Source organism: Acinonyx jubatus, chromosome C2, assembly GCF_027475565.1.
Source record: "Acinonyx jubatus isolate Ajub_Pintada_27869175 chromosome C2, VMU_Ajub_asm_v1.0, whole genome shotgun sequence".
NCBI classification, from domain to species: domain Eukaryota; kingdom Metazoa; phylum Chordata; class Mammalia; order Carnivora; family Felidae; genus Acinonyx; species Acinonyx jubatus.
In genome coordinates, this window is record NC_069384.1 from 80559564 (window position 1) to 80581623 (window position 22060).

General features: G+C 37.8%; 1 protein-coding gene across 4 annotated transcripts in view; it reads left to right on the plus strand.

Annotated features, from left to right (window-relative positions):
• The window catches only part of IGF2BP2 (insulin like growth factor 2 mRNA binding protein 2), a 165175-nt gene that overhangs the window by 106505 nt on the left and 36610 nt on the right, over positions 1–22060 (plus strand). For all 4 annotated transcript variants that reach the window (XM_053221109.1, XM_053221110.1, XM_027061250.2 and 1 more), the window contains exons 3-7: positions 5185–5233; positions 6340–6391; positions 9968–10031; positions 12022–12294; positions 14122–14256. In XM_053221109.1, the coding sequence (XP_053077084.1) occupies positions 5185–5233; positions 6340–6391; positions 9968–10031; positions 12022–12294; positions 14122–14256 (573 nt within the window). The remainder of the gene's footprint in view (positions 1–5184; positions 5234–6339; positions 6392–9967; positions 10032–12021; positions 12295–14121; positions 14257–22060) is intronic.

Consider the following 22060-nt stretch of genomic DNA (forward strand, 5'->3'; position numbering starts at 1 on the left):
ACTGAGATATCTAGAATAGACAAATTCTTTAGTCCTGTTTTTAAGGTAGACTGACGGCATCAAAAGCATGCATATAAACTGCCAGTGTAACATACTACTTTTGATGAAGGGAGAAGTACATAAAGTTGGGGCAGCTTGGCAACATAAAGAGATGGGGAAGGAGACAGTAACTGGGTCGTGAAAGGGAATTTGGATGTGGTGACAGGGAGTCAAAAAAGGCAAGAGTAACCAGTCATATTTGTGCTTTAGAAAGTCACTGACAGGGACACCTGGGTGGCTCAGTCGGTTAAGCATCTGACTCTTGATTTCAGCTCAGGTCACGATCTTGTGGTTTGTGAGCTTGAGCCCCACTCGGGCTCTGTGTTGATGGCGTGGAGCCTGCTTGGGATTCTCTCTCTCTTCCTGTCGCTCTGCTCCTCCCCTACTCATTCTTTCTCTGTCTCTCAAAAATAAATACACTTAAAAAAAGAAAAAGAAAAAGTCAGTCAGTCACTGGCAGCCCAGGAGGGCTGGCTGGGAGAGGAAGGAGTGCAGTACTGGAAGACAGGCCAGCTAGGAAGCTGCTGTAATGCTTCTGGGCAGTGAAGATGAGAAACATCATTATGTGTGTTTGTTAAAATAAAGGAACTGTGAGATTATTCCTTTTTTTTTAAGAAACAAAATTATTTTCTTAAAACCAATAATTTTCCTGAGTTATTGTGTATGTTTGGCTTCTTAAAGCAGGGCATACTTTTATGGATTTCAAAAGGGAAGGAGGGTAAAAAACCCTTCCCTCTTCTCTTGACTAGCTGGCACAGGAGAAATAAACAGTTGGCCTTCCGGGGTGGGGTCAGGGGGATCCACATCATAGGCATGCTACAGCCAGCATTAGGAGTGCTTTTCCCAGCCCTGGGGTGCCATGTTCTGCTTTTACACTAGACACTTGGCCCTGTGCTGGACAGAAGACTAGTAAATAAAGAGCTTGTCTTTGAGGAAATTACCATCAAGCAGAAGGTTGGTGGGGTAACATGACAGCCCCAGCAGAAAAATAATTACAGCGGAGAGTGAGCTGTTATAAAAGCTGAAGAGTGCAGAGGAGACAGTTCTGCCTGGAGATGCCCTGGAAGCCTCTGCACATGTGAGCGGGGTTTGAAGGACATGTGGAAGTCCCTCCCTGGGGGCTGAAGGGGACAAGCATCCCTGGCCCCTGAGAAGGAGGCATAGCATCCTGATCACACTGTGGAAGTTAGCAGAACTCACAGGTCCTGCCCACTCCTGATCCTGAAAGATAATAGCTCAGGATAATCTTCCCAGTTACCTAAGGATCAGTGTAATTGGTTCTCCTATAGTGATCTCCAGTTCCTTTTTCAGTTCTCAGTTCTTTTTCTTTCTTTCCATTCAGACCTAAGATTAGAGATGCCACACACTAGCTTTTTTAGGGATTATTTCTCCTGGAATCGTGATTAACGAACATTCCATTTCCTGAGCTGATTGCCTGATGTGCATTGTTTACATGAGGCATTAAGGGAAACATTATTGTTTCAGACCCAGTTAGTTAGGATTTGCAGTAATCTGGATCAGACAGAGTTTGATGGCTTATACGTTAGGAACAGAGTTTGCTAAATAAATTAATATTCTGTTAAATACGATTTCAAGAATACCTAACCTAGTTATGGAAAAAGTGAGGTGTCTGGTTTTTGTTCTTTCCTTTTTTTAATTTAGTGGGTTCTAGTATACTTTTCAAAAATAAATCTTGTATATTCATTAAAGCAGACTTAGTAGGAGTTTTAATTGTTAATTTTTTAAAGCAAGTAAGGCATGAGTACATTCTCGTTTTTTAAAACAAATGACAGAAGTAGCTAAAATTAAAAGTATATGGCCCCTTTCACCAACTGCCTGTACCTTCCTTTTTTTATGCGTTTACAAGCACACACATTTAATAGCATGTTGTATGTTTTGTGCACTTAAAAAACATGATCTGCCTTGGGCACCTGGGTGGTTCAGCCAGTTAAGTGTCCAACTTCAGCTCACATAATGATCTCACAGGTTCGTGAGTTTGAGCCCCACATCAGGCTCTCTGCTGTTAGCACAGAACCTATTTCAGATCCTCCGTCCCCTCTCTCTCTGCCCCTCCCCTGCTTACACTGTCTCTCAAAAATAAGCATTAAAAACATTTTTAAAAAAACCAAGATCTTCCTAATCTATAATTAGCTCTTTTCTTACAACGGCGTGCAGTGGATGGTTCCTTATGACCGTGCCTATATGTCGACCTCATTTTTTTTTTTTAAGTAATCTGTACACCCAACATGAGGCTTGAACTCAAGACCCAGAGATCAAGAGTTGGATGCTCTACCGACTGAGCCAGCCAGGCACCCCTGCTTCATTCTTTTTAAAAGGTGTATAATGTTCCATCTTGTGGCTGTCCTGTGATTGATTTATTCATTTGCCTGTTGGTCAGTATTTAGATTGTTTGCCATCTTTGCCGTCACAAACAATGCTATGGTTGTCTTTTTTCAAATCTTTGTGTTCATGAATGAGTTTCTTCCAGTAAGACTTATATACTAGTAAATTCTTGGTTAGTATTTAGAGTTGATGTTTATATTTGGAGATTAAAAAAAATATTTTTCTTTAGAAATATTCAATTTTTTAAAGATATTTATGAATGACATATCGGATAAAGGGCTAGCATCCAAAATCTATAAAGAACTCCCCAAACTCCACACCCGAAAAGCAAATAATCCAGTGAAGAAATGGGCAGAAGACATGAATAGACACACTTTTCCAAAGAAGACATCCAGATGGCCAACAAACACATGAAACGATGGACAACGTCACTCATCATTAGGGAAATACAAATCAAAGACACACTGAGATACCACCTCACACCCCTCAGAGTGGCTAAAATGAACAAATTAGGAAACTATGGATACTGGCGAGGATGTGGAGAAACGGGAACACTCTTGCACTGCTGGTGGGAATGCAAACTGGTGCAGCTGCTCTGGAAAACACTGTGGAGTTTCTTGAAAAAAATAAAAATAGAATTACCCTATGACCCAGCAATAGCACTGCTAGGAATTTACCCAAGGGATACAGGAGTGCTGATGCATAGGGGCATATGTACCCCAGTGTTTACAACAGCACTTTTCAACAATAGCCAAATTATGGAAAGAGCCTAAATGTCCATCAACTGACGAATGGATAAAGAAGATGTGATTTATATATACAGTGGAATACTACTTGGCAATGAGAAAGAATGAAATCCTGCCATTTGCAGCAACGTGGATGAAACCTGGAGGGTATTATGCTACGTGAAATAAGTCAGAGAAAGACAGATATACGTTTTCACTCATATGTGGATCTTGAGAAACTTAACAGAAGTCCATGGAGGGGGGGGAAGGGGGAAAATAGTTACAGAGAGGGAGGGAGGCAAACCATAAGAGACTCTTAAATACAGAGAACAAACTGAGGGTTGAAGGGGAGTGGGGGAGAGGGGAAATGGGTGATGGACATTGAGGAGGGCACTTGTTGGGATGAACACTGGGTTTTGTATGTAAGCCAATTTGACAATAAATTATATTTAAAAGAAGTATTCAATTTCTTGCAAATTCTGATGTCTTTTCTGTAAATAGACTTGTGACATCTTCTGTGGAGCATTCCGTTGAGCCACTACATGGGATAGTGTCAGCAGTTTTATTGTGAACTATTGCCAAAGGCAGTGTCAGGAAAGGGACTTCATAGCGTAGAGATAGAAATTAGTTCTTGGTTCATCTTCCTCCTTCCTATCCTGATACCAGATTAGAGGTTCTGTAGACTGGCTTGCCCTGTAGTAAAGCATGAATGCACTCTCATTTTTTAAAAATTAGAAGTACCGTGCAGGATCTAGAACATAGAAGTGCCCTGCCTTTGCATTCAATAAAAACCATGAGAAAACCGGAGCCCCTGATTTACTTGATTGTTTGTTTTCATGTTTCCTCTGTGTACCTCTCTTTCTTTTCCTCTCTGCATGAATTGTTAACATTTCTTTCTGGGGCTGTTGCCCAGATTAAAGCCATGGAAAAACTTGTGGCTGTGTGTAGTTCCTATTTGGTACCTCTGACACCAGAAAAAAAGAAAAAGTAATGGCAGGTACACTTTTGCCATTACATCCCTTTTCTTACAATGCCCCAAAATGGATATTTAGGGGGATCAGATGTCAAGTCCTTCCATTAAAATATACCTCTCTAATATTTAAATGCTGATTTGTGTTTTCTTTCTAGGATCTGACATATTCTTAAAAGATAGAAAAATTCTTATGCTTCCAATTTCTTTCCTTTTCCTATGTAATTTTAATGTTTACTTAAAAACAAGAAACAATCTAAATCACTTAGTTATCAGACCAGCAGGATGTCCCAGAAAAACAGAAAAATCCTCTGACTAAAAAGGTGAAAGAAGGCCCAAGGGGGATGGGTTGAATACACTTTGGTACCTCCACATAATATAAAATAGAATGAAGGCTCTGTCAGCATGGGAAGATCTCCAGGATTATACTGTTCAGGTGAAAAAATCATGCAGAGAGTTTGTAGAATATGTAAATATTTCTGTAAGAGAGGGGGAGAAATAAGAATTTATATTTACATTTGCTATTATTTGCATAAAGAAACTGAAGAGTACACGAGTGATAAGTAAAAGTGTTTATTTCTGGTAAAGGAAGGGAGTGGGTGGGAGTAAGACTTTTTCTAGCACACCTTTTTATAGTGTTCTAATTTTTAAATTATTACTGTATTACTTATTCAAAGATAAAAGTAATTTTCGAAAGGAAGTTTTACATTATTAGGTAAAGGGTGAACTAAATCTGACCTCATTTAAGTCCACTATTTATGGGACCTCACCTGTCACATTTGAGCCTTAGTACCCACTGGGGTAGGGTCAGTTGCAGGACCATCTATTTTGGGGAGGAAGGTACTAAATTCTATAATTAGAATCTGTATGGTAATTTAGGTTCTAACTGCTTTGGCAAGAAATTGAAAAGGCACATCTGTATTTAAGCTGTTTCACTTAGCATATTCACTCTTGTTGGGTTTATTCTTTTTTTCCCCAAAGTAATTGCTTGCCGATGCCTCAGTAAACACAGAAAGTGAACTCAAACTATGGTCTTGAGACATTTTGTCATTTGCTGAAGTCTGTGTCCTAGAGAAAGTGTTATAGTCTGAGCTTTCATTTTTACAGGAGCAGGAAAATTCAGATCCGAAACATCCCTCCTCACCTGCAGTGGGAGGTAAGCCAGTGTCACCTGTGTGTTTACCGTCTTCCTGCCCTCCATCCTCATCTTCCTTTTTAATAGGTCAGCAAAACCGCTCTCCCTCTGTGAGTTCCCTGGGGAATTAGAGGTCCTCATACCTCTCCACAAAGCTCCTGCGTGCTCTGTCTTCCTTTTTCAGTATCCTAATGTACGTGATCTGTCACAACTTTAGGGTTGTGTTCGTCTCTTTTTTGTTGTGCAAGATGTGTGCTTTGAGCCCTCCTGTTCTGTCTTCTCAGGCACCAAGCACTGACAAACTATGAAACAAAATGTATACCTGGTTTGTGATTTTTCGGTCATGATTTTGTAAAAGACTTTTTACCTTTCCAAATTATGATTTTGGAGAAATAAAATCAGTGGAAACCCAATAAAAATAGAAGATTGTTGGTTTGAGTAGGTTTTTTGTTGATTGTGAATGAGTTGCTATGAGTAATAGTGAAGATATAATTTCAGAGTTGTAAAACTTCTTATAAGATTGCTACCTTAAAATTCAAGAAGACAGAATGTGAGGAGTGGCCTCATTGCATTATTTAAAAACAAACTGCCCCAATGTTTATTTCCAACCCAAACAAAATCAAAACAGCCTTAAAGGAAATAGAATGTTTTGTCTGACATTTTTATTACTTAAAAAAAATCCTTTATTATGGAAAATTTCAAAGTAAAAAAAAATATATATCCCACTGCTTTGTAAAATAAGGAGCTCCCTAGAGAAAAACAGAAGGAAGAATGGTTAAAACTTGTAAGAAGGGCAAGTAAACCTTGTCCTTTATTCTGCTTGTCCTAAAGCATTGTGCCCCAACCATCACAATGGATGTTGATTGTTAACAGTAAGACTCTGAAATTCTGCTGTGTCACCTTAGTGGACAGATTAGTTGAGAGCTAATAACCAAGTGCAAGTCCCATATATTTATTCACTTTTAACTGTTTTGATGGAAGACCTGAAATATCAATTTAGTTAGATTATTCCTGTAACCGTCCTTGTTTTGTTTTCGTTCATTTGCTGGGAGATATCACTATACTATTTTTGTGTGTGTGAGTACAATCTTATCTTCCTGTTCTGACATGGGATCTCTCTTTTTCAGGTGCTGGATGGACTTTTGGCTCAGTATGGGACAGTGGAGAATGTAGAACAAGGTATTAAGTGAGCAAATTAGCCTATTGAATTTTGAGTGGGATTGTTATCTGTTATAGGCTGGGTCAACTCCAAAGACAAATAGTAAATTCAGATTCTTTTGAAACAAGCTTTCCCTGTTACAGATATTCAGATCTTTTTATCCATATCTATAAAATTTATTGTTTCAAAGAATATGACTTTCAGGTTTGGTTTATATATAAAGTGTGTGTGTGTATATATATATATATATATATATATATATATATATATATATATATTCTGTTAGTGTGCTCTCAAACACTGTCAGGCTAGGGTAAGCTTAATTCACTTGGAAGTAATTGAATTTATGCTGTCATAGTTTTCTTTTTCCTGGCTAAGAACAACAGATCACTAGTGTCTTAGACTGAGTGTTTCTCAAGGAGTAGGACTCCTATACCAGAATCTCCCACAGTGCTTATGAAAATGCACATTCCTGGGGTTCACCATAAACTGACAAAGTAAGACTCTTTGGGGCAAGAGTTGATGAATCTGTATTTTAAACAAGCACCCCCAACTGATTTTTGTGTGTACTCAAGTTTGAGAGCCACAGGCTTAGGACATCAGTGTTGGACATCCACAGAAAATATATACCCTTCTTTCTGCTGCTCTCGCTTATATCATCTAAAACATGAATTGCTATGATTTTAAACAGTAAAAAGTTTTTCTTTAAAAAGTTTATCTTTTTAAAGAAATTGATACCTCACATAGCTCTTTAAGAGTCCCCGAAAAGTAGATTCCAAGCTCCTGATGTGGCAAGCAGTAACATGTGATAAAGATTTTTTTCTTTTGGCCTAAAAAGCAGAATGTGAATGCAGTTATTTACTGACTGTGAAGCCCTGGGAAAAGTCACTTAACCCTCACTGACTCAGTTTCCACATGTATAAAATGGGGAGAATAAATTCTATCCCTTCTATATCACTGAGTAGTTGTGGGATCCAAAGTGAACCTGTATAAAAATTTGTAGGCAACAGAGTCCTATATAATCTCAAGGGATTGTTAGGATTCACTTGGGAATGAATAATCACAGAGAACCAATTGTCTGATATGCAATCTGTTCTATCTGCCAGTATAATTAAAGTAATCATTTTAAAGTAGTAATTATTCAGCTGTTCTCCACTCCATGAATATTAAAAATATTATTATTCAATTTCATGCTGCTGACTGCCCATGCCCAAAGGTGAAGGGAAAGAGCTCAGAAAGAAGACATGATTTACAAGGATTCTGTTTCTCAGTTCTTGTTATTTCCCTCAACATGGAGAAGAAGACATTCTAATAAGGATTGGATGTAGTAGGCAAGATGGCCTCACAGACATGAGCCTGTAAAAGTTACTAGCTAAGACAATCTTATAAATTCAGGACACTGCCATGCGAGGAGGAAATACTGCAGGTCCCTGGGGCAGTGACAGCTCCTAGTGCACCTGTGCCCTGGAGACCATCCAGTTTCCAGCCGCCTCACAACTACAGAATAGAAGTGTTGGGCTTTTGTTTTGTTTTGTTTCATAGGTGATTCCTGATTCAGCAGGAAAATATTTTCAGTAGAGTTTTAAGAAACTTTTTAGAGCTTTTATGTCCAGCGAAATAAATTATTCGAATGGAGCTCAGTTCTTTCCAGAATCACAGAACTGTCTGATTTCCTGAAGACAAAGGTCTTTGAATAACAGAATATGACTAAGAAGTGAGAACAAAATCTGAGAATCTGAGAATCCTAGTGGATAGATTTATTCAGGAGGTTCAAAGCCATCCCTTTCTCCCTTTCTGGGAGTCGACAGCCTCATCTGGAGCACTAGAAAGCAGCAAATAGGAACCCTCTGGTACATTCTGTGTGTCAGCACTGAGAGAGGACGGTTGTGGGCTACTCATCCCCTGTTTTGCACTGTGAGAACTTCTCTGGGTAAGTGTGAATGAGAGGCAGCAAGAACACTCCCGGGCAGAGCCGGGCTGGGCTCAGCATTTATGACGTGTAAATCTCAATATCACCTCTTTCCTGAAGACTGTGCATCCCTTCCCTTTGAAGGTTGCAGCTATTTTGAAGTTATTGAATAAACAATATTTTTGACTGTGGTCTTTAACCTCTTTGAGAGTCTTATGGAGATTATAAACCAGAAAAATTCATACATCCATCCACACATTTGAATCTTTGGTTGTGGTGGAGGTGGGGGGAGGAGGAGGTGTCTGTGATGGTGGTGGTGGTGGTGGTGTGAGGTTATAAAATTTCTGAAGCTCTAACATGGATCCAAATTAGGAATCCCTATACTACAAGGTTTTATTATTACTTGGAAAGCAGCTTTATCATGGTTTTCTTGAATTAACTCTATCATTAACTTAATATGGTTAACTCCAAGTCTCCCAGTAGCTTAAATATTTTTTAAAAAAATTTTTAGTATTTTATTTATTTTTGAGAGAGAGAGAGAGCAGGGAAGGGTCAGAGAGAGAGGGAGACACAGATTCTGAAACAGGCTCCGGGCTCTGAGCTGTCAGCACAGAGCCCGATGCAGGGCTTGAACTTGTGAACATTGGGATCATGAGCTGAGCCAGAGTCAGACACTTAACCAATTGAGCCACTCAGGTGCCCCATAGCTTAAGTGTTTTTTAAAGGGAGGATCTGACTTAGTCATAGCTACTTGTTTTGGGGAAAAACAGAATTTTTGGTTTAAGTTTACTGGCTTAGATTGAGAAAGTTTTATCTTGACTTCTGAATTTATTTTTAACTTCTGATTTTGGAAGAAGAGGCAATTACGAACCAAGATAAGCCAGCTCACAAGAGTTTTATATTAGCCACTCTTAGAGTTTGTGTTCTCTCCTTCAACCAAATGACTTGCAACTTTTCTTTATTTATTATACAGTTACTAATTTAACTCAGAGTCATGGAGCTCAGTCAAAGGGAAACAAAAATATTAATAATTCTACTTTAGGAATAAATGAAGAATTAAAATACTTTCTTATTTTATATGTATATCCAGTTATTTAAAAATAAATGCAAACATAACAGACTTCTACCTTGATGGTGGTACAATAAATTGACATAAACTTTTAGGAAAGTAATCTGAAAATATGCATTAAGAAGCATTATGTTCCATTACCCAGTTATTTTTCTTCATGATTTAGCCTAAAAAAGTAATTCAGAAGAGAACACAATTCAAATGATATTTGCAGTAAAGCTGATTTTTAGCAACACGACTTAGAATAGCAAATATTGGGAATAACTCATTTGTCAACAATTGAGGAATGGCTTGTCAAAAATCATGGCACAATTACTAAAATTTTGTGTAGACATTAGAAATGGAAAATACAAACATAATGAGCATATACATATGCACATGCAGTGGTATTATAAGTGAAAATACAGCTTTGAGCTGTATATACAGTTGATTACAGATATGTATATACAATTGATTACTATTTATGAATGCACATGAATAAAGATAGAGATTCAAATACTGTGGAGTTAGGGTGATGAGTTTTTTGTGCATTCTTCTCTAAAGTTAGTCTGTTTACATTGAGCCAGAGGGTGCCAGCTTTTTTTTTCTATGACAGTATAGTTTTTGCTTCTTTCCTAGTCAACACAGACACAGAAACCGCTGTTGTCAACGTCACATATGCAACAAGAGAAGAAGCAAAAATGTAAGTGGATTTGGGCTTCTTTCCTTTTAAATTTTTGGAGGGTTGTCTTTGAATTCCAAAAAGATTCCTACCTTTGACCTGCCTGAGGAGCCTCAGGGCATCTGTGCATGCCTTTGATGTGTCAGTAGAGCTTAGGGCATTTATAATGGGATGGCTGTTTGTTGGTTGTACAGAGACTTTATCGTGAAAAATGTTGAGCCTTGGCATCAAAACTGAGGTGGGACCTGTGCCTGGACATGGTCACGAATAGAGGCACCAGCTCTGTGACATTCTGTCCTTGGTCCCTGTTGACCACAGAGCTTTTATCTGGAGCTTCCTCCATGCACTATGAGGAAGAAGCACAAGCCTATTTCTGTCCACACTTGGTGAAGAGATCATGAAACACCCATTTTTCCTCTGTGTAATATTAAAAAGGGGACCCATCCCCATGACATCAGCAACAGGGGGAATTGTCTGGGAGTGGTTAGTCAAAGATCACCTGGCTTGGGTTCTCATTCCTAACCTCCATTTACTTCCTAGTCCCCATGCATGAGTACCTTGTTTCAATGATGGTTAATTTTCAGGTTGGCAATTAATGGACATGGGATTGAGTTTTTAAAACAACTACAAGAAAACAAGTTCCTTTTTGTAGGAGGTCCTTAAAGTGAAATGCCTGTCAGGTCATTGTAACTACAGTTATGGTCACACATGTTTCATGCATATGGCATAACCTTGGTTCTACATCCCAGAATTATAGTTTTATTTATTTTTCAAGGTTTCAGCACACATGAAGACATATTTAACCCATCCTCATACCACTAGTCTTTAAGAAGTTAATTTTGCATTGAAAAAGGCAATAGATCATTTGCTGTTGACTTTAGCCACACACATATAAGCAAGATATATGCCAGGAACTCACCTTTAGAGTTTGTATCCAGCTGCCACTTAGGTAGGACCTCCCATAGGTGATATTACTTTGTTGCTTTTATTGAATTCAAAGGTGCTGCTTTGTAATAAATTCACAAACACTAAACATTAATATAGTAGAATAGCATTGTTGTTTTCACATATTGCCAGAAAGCTTATGAAAAAAATGTTCTACTTCTATATAATTTAGTGGGATATCATTTATTCCCTCTCAAATTGATAAATAATTTTAAATAATACTCCAGTTTTGAAGACTCAAGAAACAAATGCTGTCTTAACTGCTATGGGATAGTAAGTGTTGAAACCTTTACAGAAGCACACTGAGGGGTACTTAATAATATTGGAATTCTGCATTCTTTCTGACCCAGCAATTCCACTAGGAATTTGTCCTGTGTGCAGCTGTAGTTGCAAAAATGCCCACGACACTTAATAATAGATAAATAAAAAATTTTATTATGACATAATAAAAGATTGGATATAGATATATATCTAACGATAGGGAATGAGTTGCAAAAACTATGATAAATCAATAGTGTTAAACAGCCAGTAAAAATTAAATTGCAGGACATTTAGTGACTTGGAAAATGTTTAGAGTGTTAACTCTTTTTTAAAGATTAGAAAATAGTGTATGTAATATTAATCCTTGTTTATAAATGATAATTATATTTAAGAAAAAGATACAGGATGGACTAGGATTTTTTTCTAATCTGTACTTAACCATTTCTGAATTTTCAGTGATAAATATGTATTATGATCAAGCTGAGAAAAAAAGTCATAATTTTATACTAGTACTTACAAAGAGTTTTTGATGAGGAGAATACAGCCTCAGGCAGTGGAAAAAAAGCAGAATGCATAGTTATGTATCAAGTCTGACCAGGCCTATATTTTGTGATAATTTAACTGTTAACCATCAGCTCTGAGGGAGCAAAGCAGGCACCTGCCTTGCTCACCAGGTTCTCCTCAAGGAGTAGTGCTGCTCACGTAGGCAACTAGGAAAGCAGACTGATTGACCCCGTCCACTGGCCTGAGGGTCTTCTTTGACGTCAGGGTCTAACAAGGCTCACTTGCTGCTGCTACATTTCAGAGCCATCGAGAAGCTAAGCGGGCATCAGTTTGAGAACTACTCCTTCAAGATTTCCTACATCCCGGATGAAGAGGTGAGCTCCCCTTCGCCCCCACAGCGAGCCCAGCGTGGGGACCACTCTTCCCGGGAGCAAGGCCACGCCCCTGGGGGCTCTTCTCAGGCCAGACAGATTGATTTCCCGCTGCGGATCCTGGTCCCCACCCAGTTTGTTGGTGCCATCATCGGAAAGGAGGGCTTGACCATAAAGAACATCACTAAGCAGACCCAGTCCCGGTACGTGCCTCCGGGGCTTCCTTTGCTTCCTTCTGACAGGCCCCCTGAGTGCTGGTGGGCCCCAGTCATCCTAGGTGGCTATCGCTTGCATCAGCAGGGGGGCTGTGCTAAATGGGATGGTGGCTTCTCAGAACTACTAACAGACTAACAAAGCTGGGGACTTCACCGTGCTTTCATGCCAATAGCCTAAAGGTCATACCCTGAATTACTAAAGGTTCTTAAAGCGGCAGAGAATTATTCTCATAAGCTTACTAGTGCTTGTGAATATATCACTTTCTAAAACAGCAGAGGTATGGGGCTGAACTTTGTGGGATCCCAGAAAGCAGTTACCTTAGTTCTTACCTCCTCTCTTGAGCTGGAGCCCTGGATGGTAGTCATTCTTTGAGATCACTTAGGTGGTTCCATAAATAGCTACATAAAAGGAGTAAGTGAGTCTGCTGTATTGAGTGAGAAATGAAGTATATTAGCCTCTGTTTAGTCATCTAAGGAGATGGAACTGGTAGTAGGAGTTGTAGTGGTTTGTTGGTTTTTGTATGTTCTTAAGAACACAGCCTGATGTAACAAAGTACAGGATGCAAAGACCCCTGTTCAAGATTTACCACTAAATGTATAATCTTGGGGAAAAAAATAACTTCTCCGAGCATTAATGTCTTGTTCTGTAAGCCAGGATTATTGTTAGAATTAGGACAGCCAGGCAGATTGAATGAAATAATTGCTATGAAAGCATTTAAATTGCAAAACACCAAGTTACTGGCGAACATGAGTTCCTTACACAGCCTAGTGCACTTTATTCACGTCATTCATTGAGTATCTTGTAACCCGAAAGAGAAAAAACACTGTTTTCTTCAGTGTCTGAGTTACTGCCAACTAACGGACACTTACAGGTATGAGTCCCAAGTTCATGATCATAGCAGTGAAATGATGACCTAGTAGAAAGGGGAAGTACTGTCTGCTGTTCCATTGATTTTAAAATCAGCCCTTTCTTCCCCTCCAAGTTTGCTTCACTGCAAAAGTAATTTTTAGTTGTATGTCTTTTTGTTCCAAAAATTTCTTAAAGTGGCTTTAAAAGTGCAAAAAGTTTAAGTAGAAGTGTAACACGTTAGTTCTCAAAGTATGTGCCCATTTTTTTTTTACAAGTAGGTCAAAGACTTGGATCTGGGCTTTCTAACAGCCAAAATAAGAAGGGATACGATCAATTATGTGATTTTCAGAGTCAACAAAAACAAGTAGGGCCACAGCAACCCCACGGAGTCTGATAAAGTCATCAAGCTTTTGAGCCATTAGTTTTAAGAGCCTGGAAGAAGGCAGGCTGCCAGGGGCAAGGAAACCAAAAACTTAGGCAGAGAGAGGGCATGCCTCTGTTTTTAATCCACACTCAAATATACAAAGCTTGCTTGAATTTGGTGTTTGGATTTGGATTAACATGTGGCTTTTAAAAGCTACAATCAGTGCAGAGATTGGCACCATGCCAGCATGCAGCGTTACCCTACTCCCTTTACCCTTTGCTTCTATGATCATTTGAAAGACTACACAAAATACTTCATTTACCAGACTGGCTTCATTACCAAGTGGGCTCAGTGCCTTTGTCCCACAGCACTCCTGCAAGGAATACTCCCTTCTAAATGAAACTGCAAAGTATTCAAGTTTGGCACAAGACCTCCTGCACTGCTTGCCACCTTATTGAAGAATGGCATTGGTTGCAAACATGCTAATGACACTTCATGGTCTCTGTCCTTTTGCTGTACGTTGGCCCATGCGACGCTTTCTCAAGACTAGGATCCTGTCCCAGATGACATTGTATTATGGCTTCTGATTCTTTCCCTACAGGGTAGACATCCATAGAAAGGAGAACTCTGGGGCTGCAGAGAAGCCCGTCACCATCCATGCCACCCCAGAGGGGACCTCTGAAGCCTGCCGCATGATTCTTGAAATCATGCAGAAAGAGGCTGATGAGACCAAATTGTAAGTTTGCATGTAATGCCCAGATCACTTAACAGAGAATAAGAGTAAGTTCTCAGTCTTTTAAGACAAATTTTTTAAAAGCTGTAATTCTGTTATTTAGTTAAAGGGACCAGAGGACAGATTATTTTTAAGAAATTTGTTCCCGGGGCACCTGGGTGGCTCAGTCAGTTAAGCGTCCGACTTCGGCTCAGGTCATGATCTCGCGGTCCGTGGGTTCGAGCCCCGCGTCGGGCTCTGTGCTGACAGCTCAGAGCCTGGAGCCTGTTTCAGATTCTGTGTCTCCCTCTTTCTCTGACCCTCCCCTGTTCATGCTCTCTTTCTCTCTCTCTCTCTCTCTCTCTCTCTCTCTCTCTCTCTCTCTCTGTCTCAAAAATAAATAAAAACGTTAAAAAAAAATTAAAAAAAAAAAAAAAAGAAATTTGTTCCCAAGAAGGATACAGTAGGAAATAGATGTTTTATGTTTATAATATGGCTGTTTCTCCACTTACATGTTTCTTTCGGTGACCTGAATGCTTCCATCACCCATTACTAACATCTGTTTGTAGAAACATATAGATCCGTGCTAATGTTGTGCAATGACAGAAATGCTGTATATTTGCACTGTTCAATGTGATATCCGTAGCTGCATGTTGCTACTGAGTGTTTGAAATGTAGCTAGTGCAATGGAAAAGCTGAATATTTATTTTAATTCATTCAAATTAAATAGTCACATTCATGGCTAATGGCTGTCATACTGGACCGTGCAGGTATGTATGGAATGTACCTTGTCATCAAAACCCATCAGTTACTGTTCCAGAAAACGTTTTTACCACCATGTTGCACTCATGTAAATTTTCCTTAAGTAATAGAAACTGGTATCCAAGTAACTACTCTTCTTCCATCTCCTTCCTTCCTTTTCTGTTTTTTACAAAATACTTCTTAGGATTTCTGAGTGTCATACCAATCTGAATGGCAGGTATGGTTCTTACTAAACCCATAGACTTTGTATTGTAAACGAATTAATGATAATGGAATAGACAGCATAACGAAAAAAGTTCTGTCATTTTGGCAAAAATCCATTTATGGGTAGTTTGACAGAGAAGCAGTGAGGGATGAATCAAGTATAAAATTAATTTAGCAAATACAGTAATCTCAAATAAGAGTGTTTTAAAACCAAGAAGATGGAAGTAGTCCTTAAAAGGAAAACATTGCAAATCTCTTCTCGGATTTCATAAGGGACTCTAACATAGGAATTATTACTTATGAATTATTTACTCTGGGGCTTTCGAAACCCCCCAGATACCATGGCTTAATTTGAATAAGCCCCTCCCCCAACCAGGGTATTGAAAACTTTTAAAAATAGCATCCTTTTTGGTCCCTCAACCTCTGTACAAGCAACTTAGAATATTCTAATTAATCAAAAAGACTGAGTTATAAATTAGATTTTTAAGTTTTTGTGTAGAGCCGACATAGAGTTGGAACATATTTGAAATTAATGTTTTTGAGTGCCACAGTGTGGTAAGCACTGTGCCCGGAGATGAGGCTGTAACCATAAGCAAGACCCAGTTCTTGCTTTCATGGAGCTTAGAGTCCAGTGGGAGAGTCCATTTGCTAAATGGATAGTTATAGGTAATTAAGTACAGCCACAAGAAGTGTGAGAGTAGAAGGTGGTTGCCTGTAGTTGAGACCTAATCAGAGTTTTCAGAGAACAGGAAGAGATTTTGGGGGCTTCAGAGAAGACCTCCCTGGGTAAGGACATTTAAGCTGAGCCCTGAGGGGGATGAGCAGGAGGTACAGGATGTAGAAGAGGGATCCTAAATTTTCTTTTTATTCATTTATCAAGTGTTTGTTGAGCATCTACTATGTGCCGGCACTGTTCTGTGCGCCAGTGAACAAAGCCAACAAAAATCCTGCCCTCTGAATACATTCTGGTGGAGTTTCTTTTTTACTGTTGATAGTAGCAGTGCATCTGGTACATGCCTTTGGTCCTAACTAGCAAAAAAAAAACATAACAAGTGACTTTGAAATTAAGAAACAATATTGTTCTGTCACATAATGAGAAGTCCAAAGATGGGTGGCTCCAGGGTCAGTTGAATCATGGACTCAGAGACCCACAACCTTTCTTTCTACTTTATCTTCCTCAGAGGTATCTGATGCTCCCGTGGTGATGACAGGATGGCTATAGTAATTTCAGACCTTGTGTCCCCACAAAAAAAATAGTCAAAAGTTGACTTGTTCCTTCTTTTTGAACATTTTTTGGTTCAAAAACACATAAAATTTATCATCTTAACCATTTTTTAATTGGGGTATAATTGATACATAACACTATACTTCAGTTATCCAACATAATTATTGAGTATTTGTATATATTGTGAAATGATCGCCACAATTAGTTAACCTGTGTCATCATACATAATTATAATTTTACAATTTTTTTCTTGTGATGATAACTTTTAAGATTTGCTCCCTTAGGAACTTTGAAATATTCAATACAGTATTATCTGTAATCACCATGCTGCACATTATATCCCATGACTTATTTTATAACTGGAAGTTTGTAACTTTTGACTCCCTTCACTCATTTTGCCCACCCCTCATCCCCTACCTCTGGCAACCACTAATCTGTTCTGTGTACGTATGAGCTTGTGTTTTGTTTTAGATTCCACATGTAAATGAGATTATGCAGTATTTGTTTTTCTCTGATTTATTTCACTTAAACATTTGTAAGTGTACAGTTCAGTAATGTTTTATATATTCACATTATTGTGAAACAGATCTCCAGAACTTTTTCATCTTGCAAAACTGAAATTGTACCCATTGAACAACTCCCCTTTTCCCTCTCCCTCTAGCCTCTGGTAACTACCATTTTACTTTCTGTTTCTATGAATTTGACTACTTTAGAGACCACATATAACTGGAATCATGCAGTATTTGTCTTTTTGTGACTGGCTTATTTCACTTAGCACAATGTCTTCTAGATTCATCCATGTTGTAGCATGCGAAAGGATTTTCTTCCTTTTTAAGGCTGAATAATACTCCATTGTATGCATACATCACATTTTATTTATTCATCCATGGATAGACTTTGGGTTGCTTTCACCTTCTGGCTATTGTGAATAGTGCTGTTATGAACATGAGTGTGCAAATATCTCTTTAAAATCCTACCTTCAATTCTTTTGAATTGAGAAGTGAGATTGCTAGATCATATGGTAGTTCTATTTTTAATTTTTGGAGGAACCTCCATACTGTTTTCCATAGCAATTACATCATTTTATAATACCAGTAATGCACAAGGGATTCAATTTCTCCATATCCTCACCAGCACTTGTTATTTTCTGTTATTTGGATGGTAGCCAAAAGAATGGGTGTGAAATAATATTTTGTGTTCACAGTATCTCTTTGGTTTTTACTTGCATTTCTCTGATGATTGGTGAGATTGAGCGTTTTTTCATATGCTTATTGGCCATTTGTATACATTTTTGGAGAATGTCTGTTCAAGTCTTTTGCCCATTTTTAAAATGGGTCATTTGAGGGGGGTGCCTGGGTGGCTCAGTCAGTTAAGCATCCAAGTCTTGGTTTTGGTCAGGTTGTGATCTAACAGTTTCGTGAGTTTGAGCCCTACATAGGGCTTCTTGCTGAAGTTCAGAGCCTGCTTGGGATTCTGTCTCCCCCTTGCCCCCCCCCCCCAACATATGCTATCTCGTTCTCTCTCAAAATAAATAAATACACTTTAAAATTTTATAAAAATAAATAAAATGGGTCATTTGATTCTTTTGTTGTTGAGTTGTAGGAGTTCTTAATATATTCTGGATTTAATCCCTTATCAGATATGTGATTTGCAGCTATTTACTTCTTTTCCCTAGGTTGCCTTTTCACTCTGTTGATTGTGTCCTTTGATGCACAAAAGTTTTTAAATTTGATGTTGGATTTTTCTATTTTGATGTTTGTTGCCTGTGCTTTTGTGGTCTCATGTCTAAGAAACTGTTGCTAAGTCTAATGTCATGAAGCTTTCTCCTGTGTTTCTTCTAGGAATATTATAGTTTTACATTTACATTTATTCCATTTTGAGTTAATTTTTGTGTAGGGAGTAAGATAAAGGTGTAGCTTCATTCTTTTTCAGGTGGATATCCTGCTTTCCCAGCACCATTTGTCCTTTTCCCCACTGTGTTATCTTGGCACCCTTATCAAAGATCATTTGATCATATATGCAAGGGTTTATTTCTGGGTTCTGGGTTCTGTTCCATTGATTTCTTTGTCTGTCTTATTTAATTGTAGAGAGAGAGAAAGCACATGAGCAAGGAAGAGGGGCAGAGGGAGAGAAAGAGAGAATCTCAAACAGGCTCCACACTCAGTGCAGAGCCCAACACGGGACTCGATCGCACGACCCTGGAATCATGACCCAAGCCGAAATCAAGAGTTGGATACTCAACTGACTGAGTCATGCAGTTACCCCTATTTGTCTGTGTTGATGCCACTACCATGCTCTTTTAATTACTGTAGCCTTGTAATATGTTTTGAAATCAGGAAGTGTGAGTTCTCCAACTTTGTTCTTCTTTTTCAAAATTGTTTTGACTGTTCAGGGTCCCTTGCAATTCCAAATGAATATTTCTGCAAAAAATTCCGTTGGGATTTTGGTAAGGGATTGCACTGAAACTGTAGATCACTTTGGGTAGTGTGGACATTTAAACAATATTAAATCTTCTAATTCACGAACATAGGATGTCTTTACATTTATTTTTGTCTTCTTTACTTTCTTTCACCAGTGTTATATAGTTTTCAGTGTATAAATATATTACCTCCCTGCTTAGGTTTATTCCTAAGTATTTTATTCTTTATGATACTATTGTAAATGAAATTATTTTCTTAATTTTCTTTTCAGGTTGTTCATTGTTAGTGTATAGAAACGCAATTGATTTTTGTATGTTGATTTTATATCCTGCAACTTTGCTGAATGAGTTTATTCTAACAGTTTTTGTTTTGTTTTGTTTTCTTTTGTTGGAAATTCAGAGTTCTCTTTATATAAGATTATATTATCTGCAAACAGAGTCTTTAGATTTTCAATTTGGAATTGAATCAATTTCAATTTTTATTTCTTTTTCTTACCTAATTGCTCTAGCTAGCACTTCCAATACTAAGTTGCATACAAGTGGTGAAAGTGAGTATCCTTCTCTGATTCCTGCTCTTAGAGGAAAGCTTGCAGTCTTTCAGCATTGAATATGATATTCACTGTGGGCTTTTCACAAATGGCCTTTGTTAAGGTAGTTTCCTTCTATTCCTAGATTGTTACGTGTTTTTATTATGAAAGGGTGTTAATTTTTTGTCAAATGCTTTTTCTACGTCAAGTGAGATGATCATGTGGTTTTTGACCTTCATTGTATTAATGTGGTGTATTACATTGATTTTTATATATTGAACCCACCCTGCATTGCAGAAATATGTCCTACTTGGTCATAATGTATCATCCTTTTATGGTGTAATGCTTTTGGATTCTGTTTACTTGTATTTTGTTAAGGACTTTTGTATCAATGTTCATCAGGGATATTGGCCTGTAGTTTTCTTTCCTTGAAATGTCTTTGTCTAGCTTTGGTATTAGAGTAAAGCTGGCCTCATAGAATCAGTTTGGAAATGTTCCCTCTTCTTCAGTTTTTTGGAAGAGTTGGAGAAGGATTGATGTTAATTCTTTTTTTTTTTTTTTTAATTTTTTTAATGTTTGTTTTTTGAGAGAGAGACAGAGCACAAGCTGGGGAGGGGCAGAGAGAGGGAGACACAGAATCTGAAGCAGGCTCCAGGCTCTGGAGCTGTCAGCACAGAGCCTGATGTGGGGCTCCAAGCCCCCCAAATCACAAGATCATGACCCAAGCTGAAGTCAGAGGCCTAACTGACTGAGCCACCCAGGTGCCCCTGTTGGAAGGTTTTTAATTACGATTCAGTCTCCTTACTCATTATTGATCTGTTCAGATTTTCTATTCAAGGTTCAGTTTTAGTAGGGTTTGTGTTTCTGGGAACATCCATTTCTTCTAGGTTATCTATTTTGTTGATGTACAACTATAAATAATTTTCTCTTGTAATGATTTTTATTTCTGTGACATGAGTTACACTGTCTTCTCTTTCATTTCTGATTTTAGATATTTGAGTGTTCTTTCTTTTCTTAGTTAATCTAGATAATGTTTGTCAGTTTTGTTGACCTTTTCAGAACAGTTCTTGGTTTCTCCTTTTTTTTCTCTCTCTCTCTTTTGCTTATCTTTGCTCTAATCTTTATCATTTCCATCCTTAAATTAGCTTTGGGTTTAGTTTATTCTCTTCCTAATTCCTTGAAGTTGTTGATTTGAAACCTTTCATTCTGTTTCTTTGGGTTGTTTTTTTTTTTTTTTTTTTAAATCCATTCAGCCAGTCCATGTCTTTAGATTGGGAAGTTTAATTATTTTACATTTAAAGTAATTACTCATCAGAAAGATTTACTATTGCCATTTTGTTGTCTGTAAGTCTCATAGCTTTACTGTCCCTCATTTTCTCTCTTACTGCTTTCTTTTGTGTGTTTTTTCTTTGTTCTTTGCTTTTTGGGTGTTTTTAGTTATACTTTGAGTCCCTTCTCATTTCCTTTTATGTGTATATCCTATAGACATTTTCTATTTGTTTACCGTTGCAATTACATAAAACATCTTAAAGTTATAGCATTCTATTTTAAACTGATAGCAACTTAACTTTGATAATATTCAAAAACTCTGCTCTTTTACAGCTCTATCCCCCCACTTTGTTATTGATGTCACATATTACTCTTTATGTATTTTATGCCCACTAACAGATTTATCTTTTTTGAAATGTTATTTAAATTCTATGCATCAGAATTCTTATAGTACAGGTTATATTCTATTTGTGTGTTTGTTTACTTTTACTAGAGAACCTGATATTTTCATATGGCTTTGTGTTGCTGTCTACTGTCCTTTTTTTCCATTAAAGGACTCCTTTTAGAATTTCTTATAGAGCAAGTGTAATAATAATGAACTCCCTTAGCTTTTGTTTACTGGGAAAGTCTTATTTCTCCTTCATTTTCAAAGGACACTTTTGCCAGTTACAGTATTCCTGGTTGATGTGTTTTTCTTTAAGCATTTTGAATATATCATCCCACTCCCTTCTGTCTTGCAAAGTTTCTGTTGAGAAAACTGCTAATAATCTTATGGAAACTCCCTTGTATGTGACTAATCACTTTTCTCTTGCTGCTTTCAGGATTCTCTCTTTGACTTTGAACACTTGAATTATAATATGTCTCAGTGTGGTTCTCTTGGGTTTTGTCCCAGTTAGAGTTCTTTGACCTTCTTGAATCTATGTGTCCATTTCTTTCCTGAGATTTGGAAAGTTTTCTGCCATCTTCAAATGAGCTCTCTGCCTTCTTTCCTCCTTCTGGGATTCACATGAGTATCCGTTAGCATGGCCCATAAGTCCCTTAGCCTTTCTTTGTGCTTTTGGGGGGCTTTTTTCATTCTTTTTTCTTTTTCCTCCTTTAACTTCCTGATTTCAAATGACCAGCCTTCAAGTTTGATCAGTCTTTCTTCTGCCTGTCAAGTCTGCTTGTTGAACCTCTTTAATGAGTTTTTTTGATTTGGTTATTATATTTTTTAGTTCCATTATTTGTTTTTATAGTTTTTATCTTTGTTGATATTCTAATTTTTTCATGCATAGTTTTCCTGATTTTGTTTAGTTGTCTGTCTGTGTTCTCATTGAGTGTCTTTCTGACAGTTATATAAATTCTTTGTCAGGTAGCTCATAGATCTGCATTTCTTTAGGGTTGTTTTCTGGAGTTAAATTTTGATCCTTTGATTAGGCCATG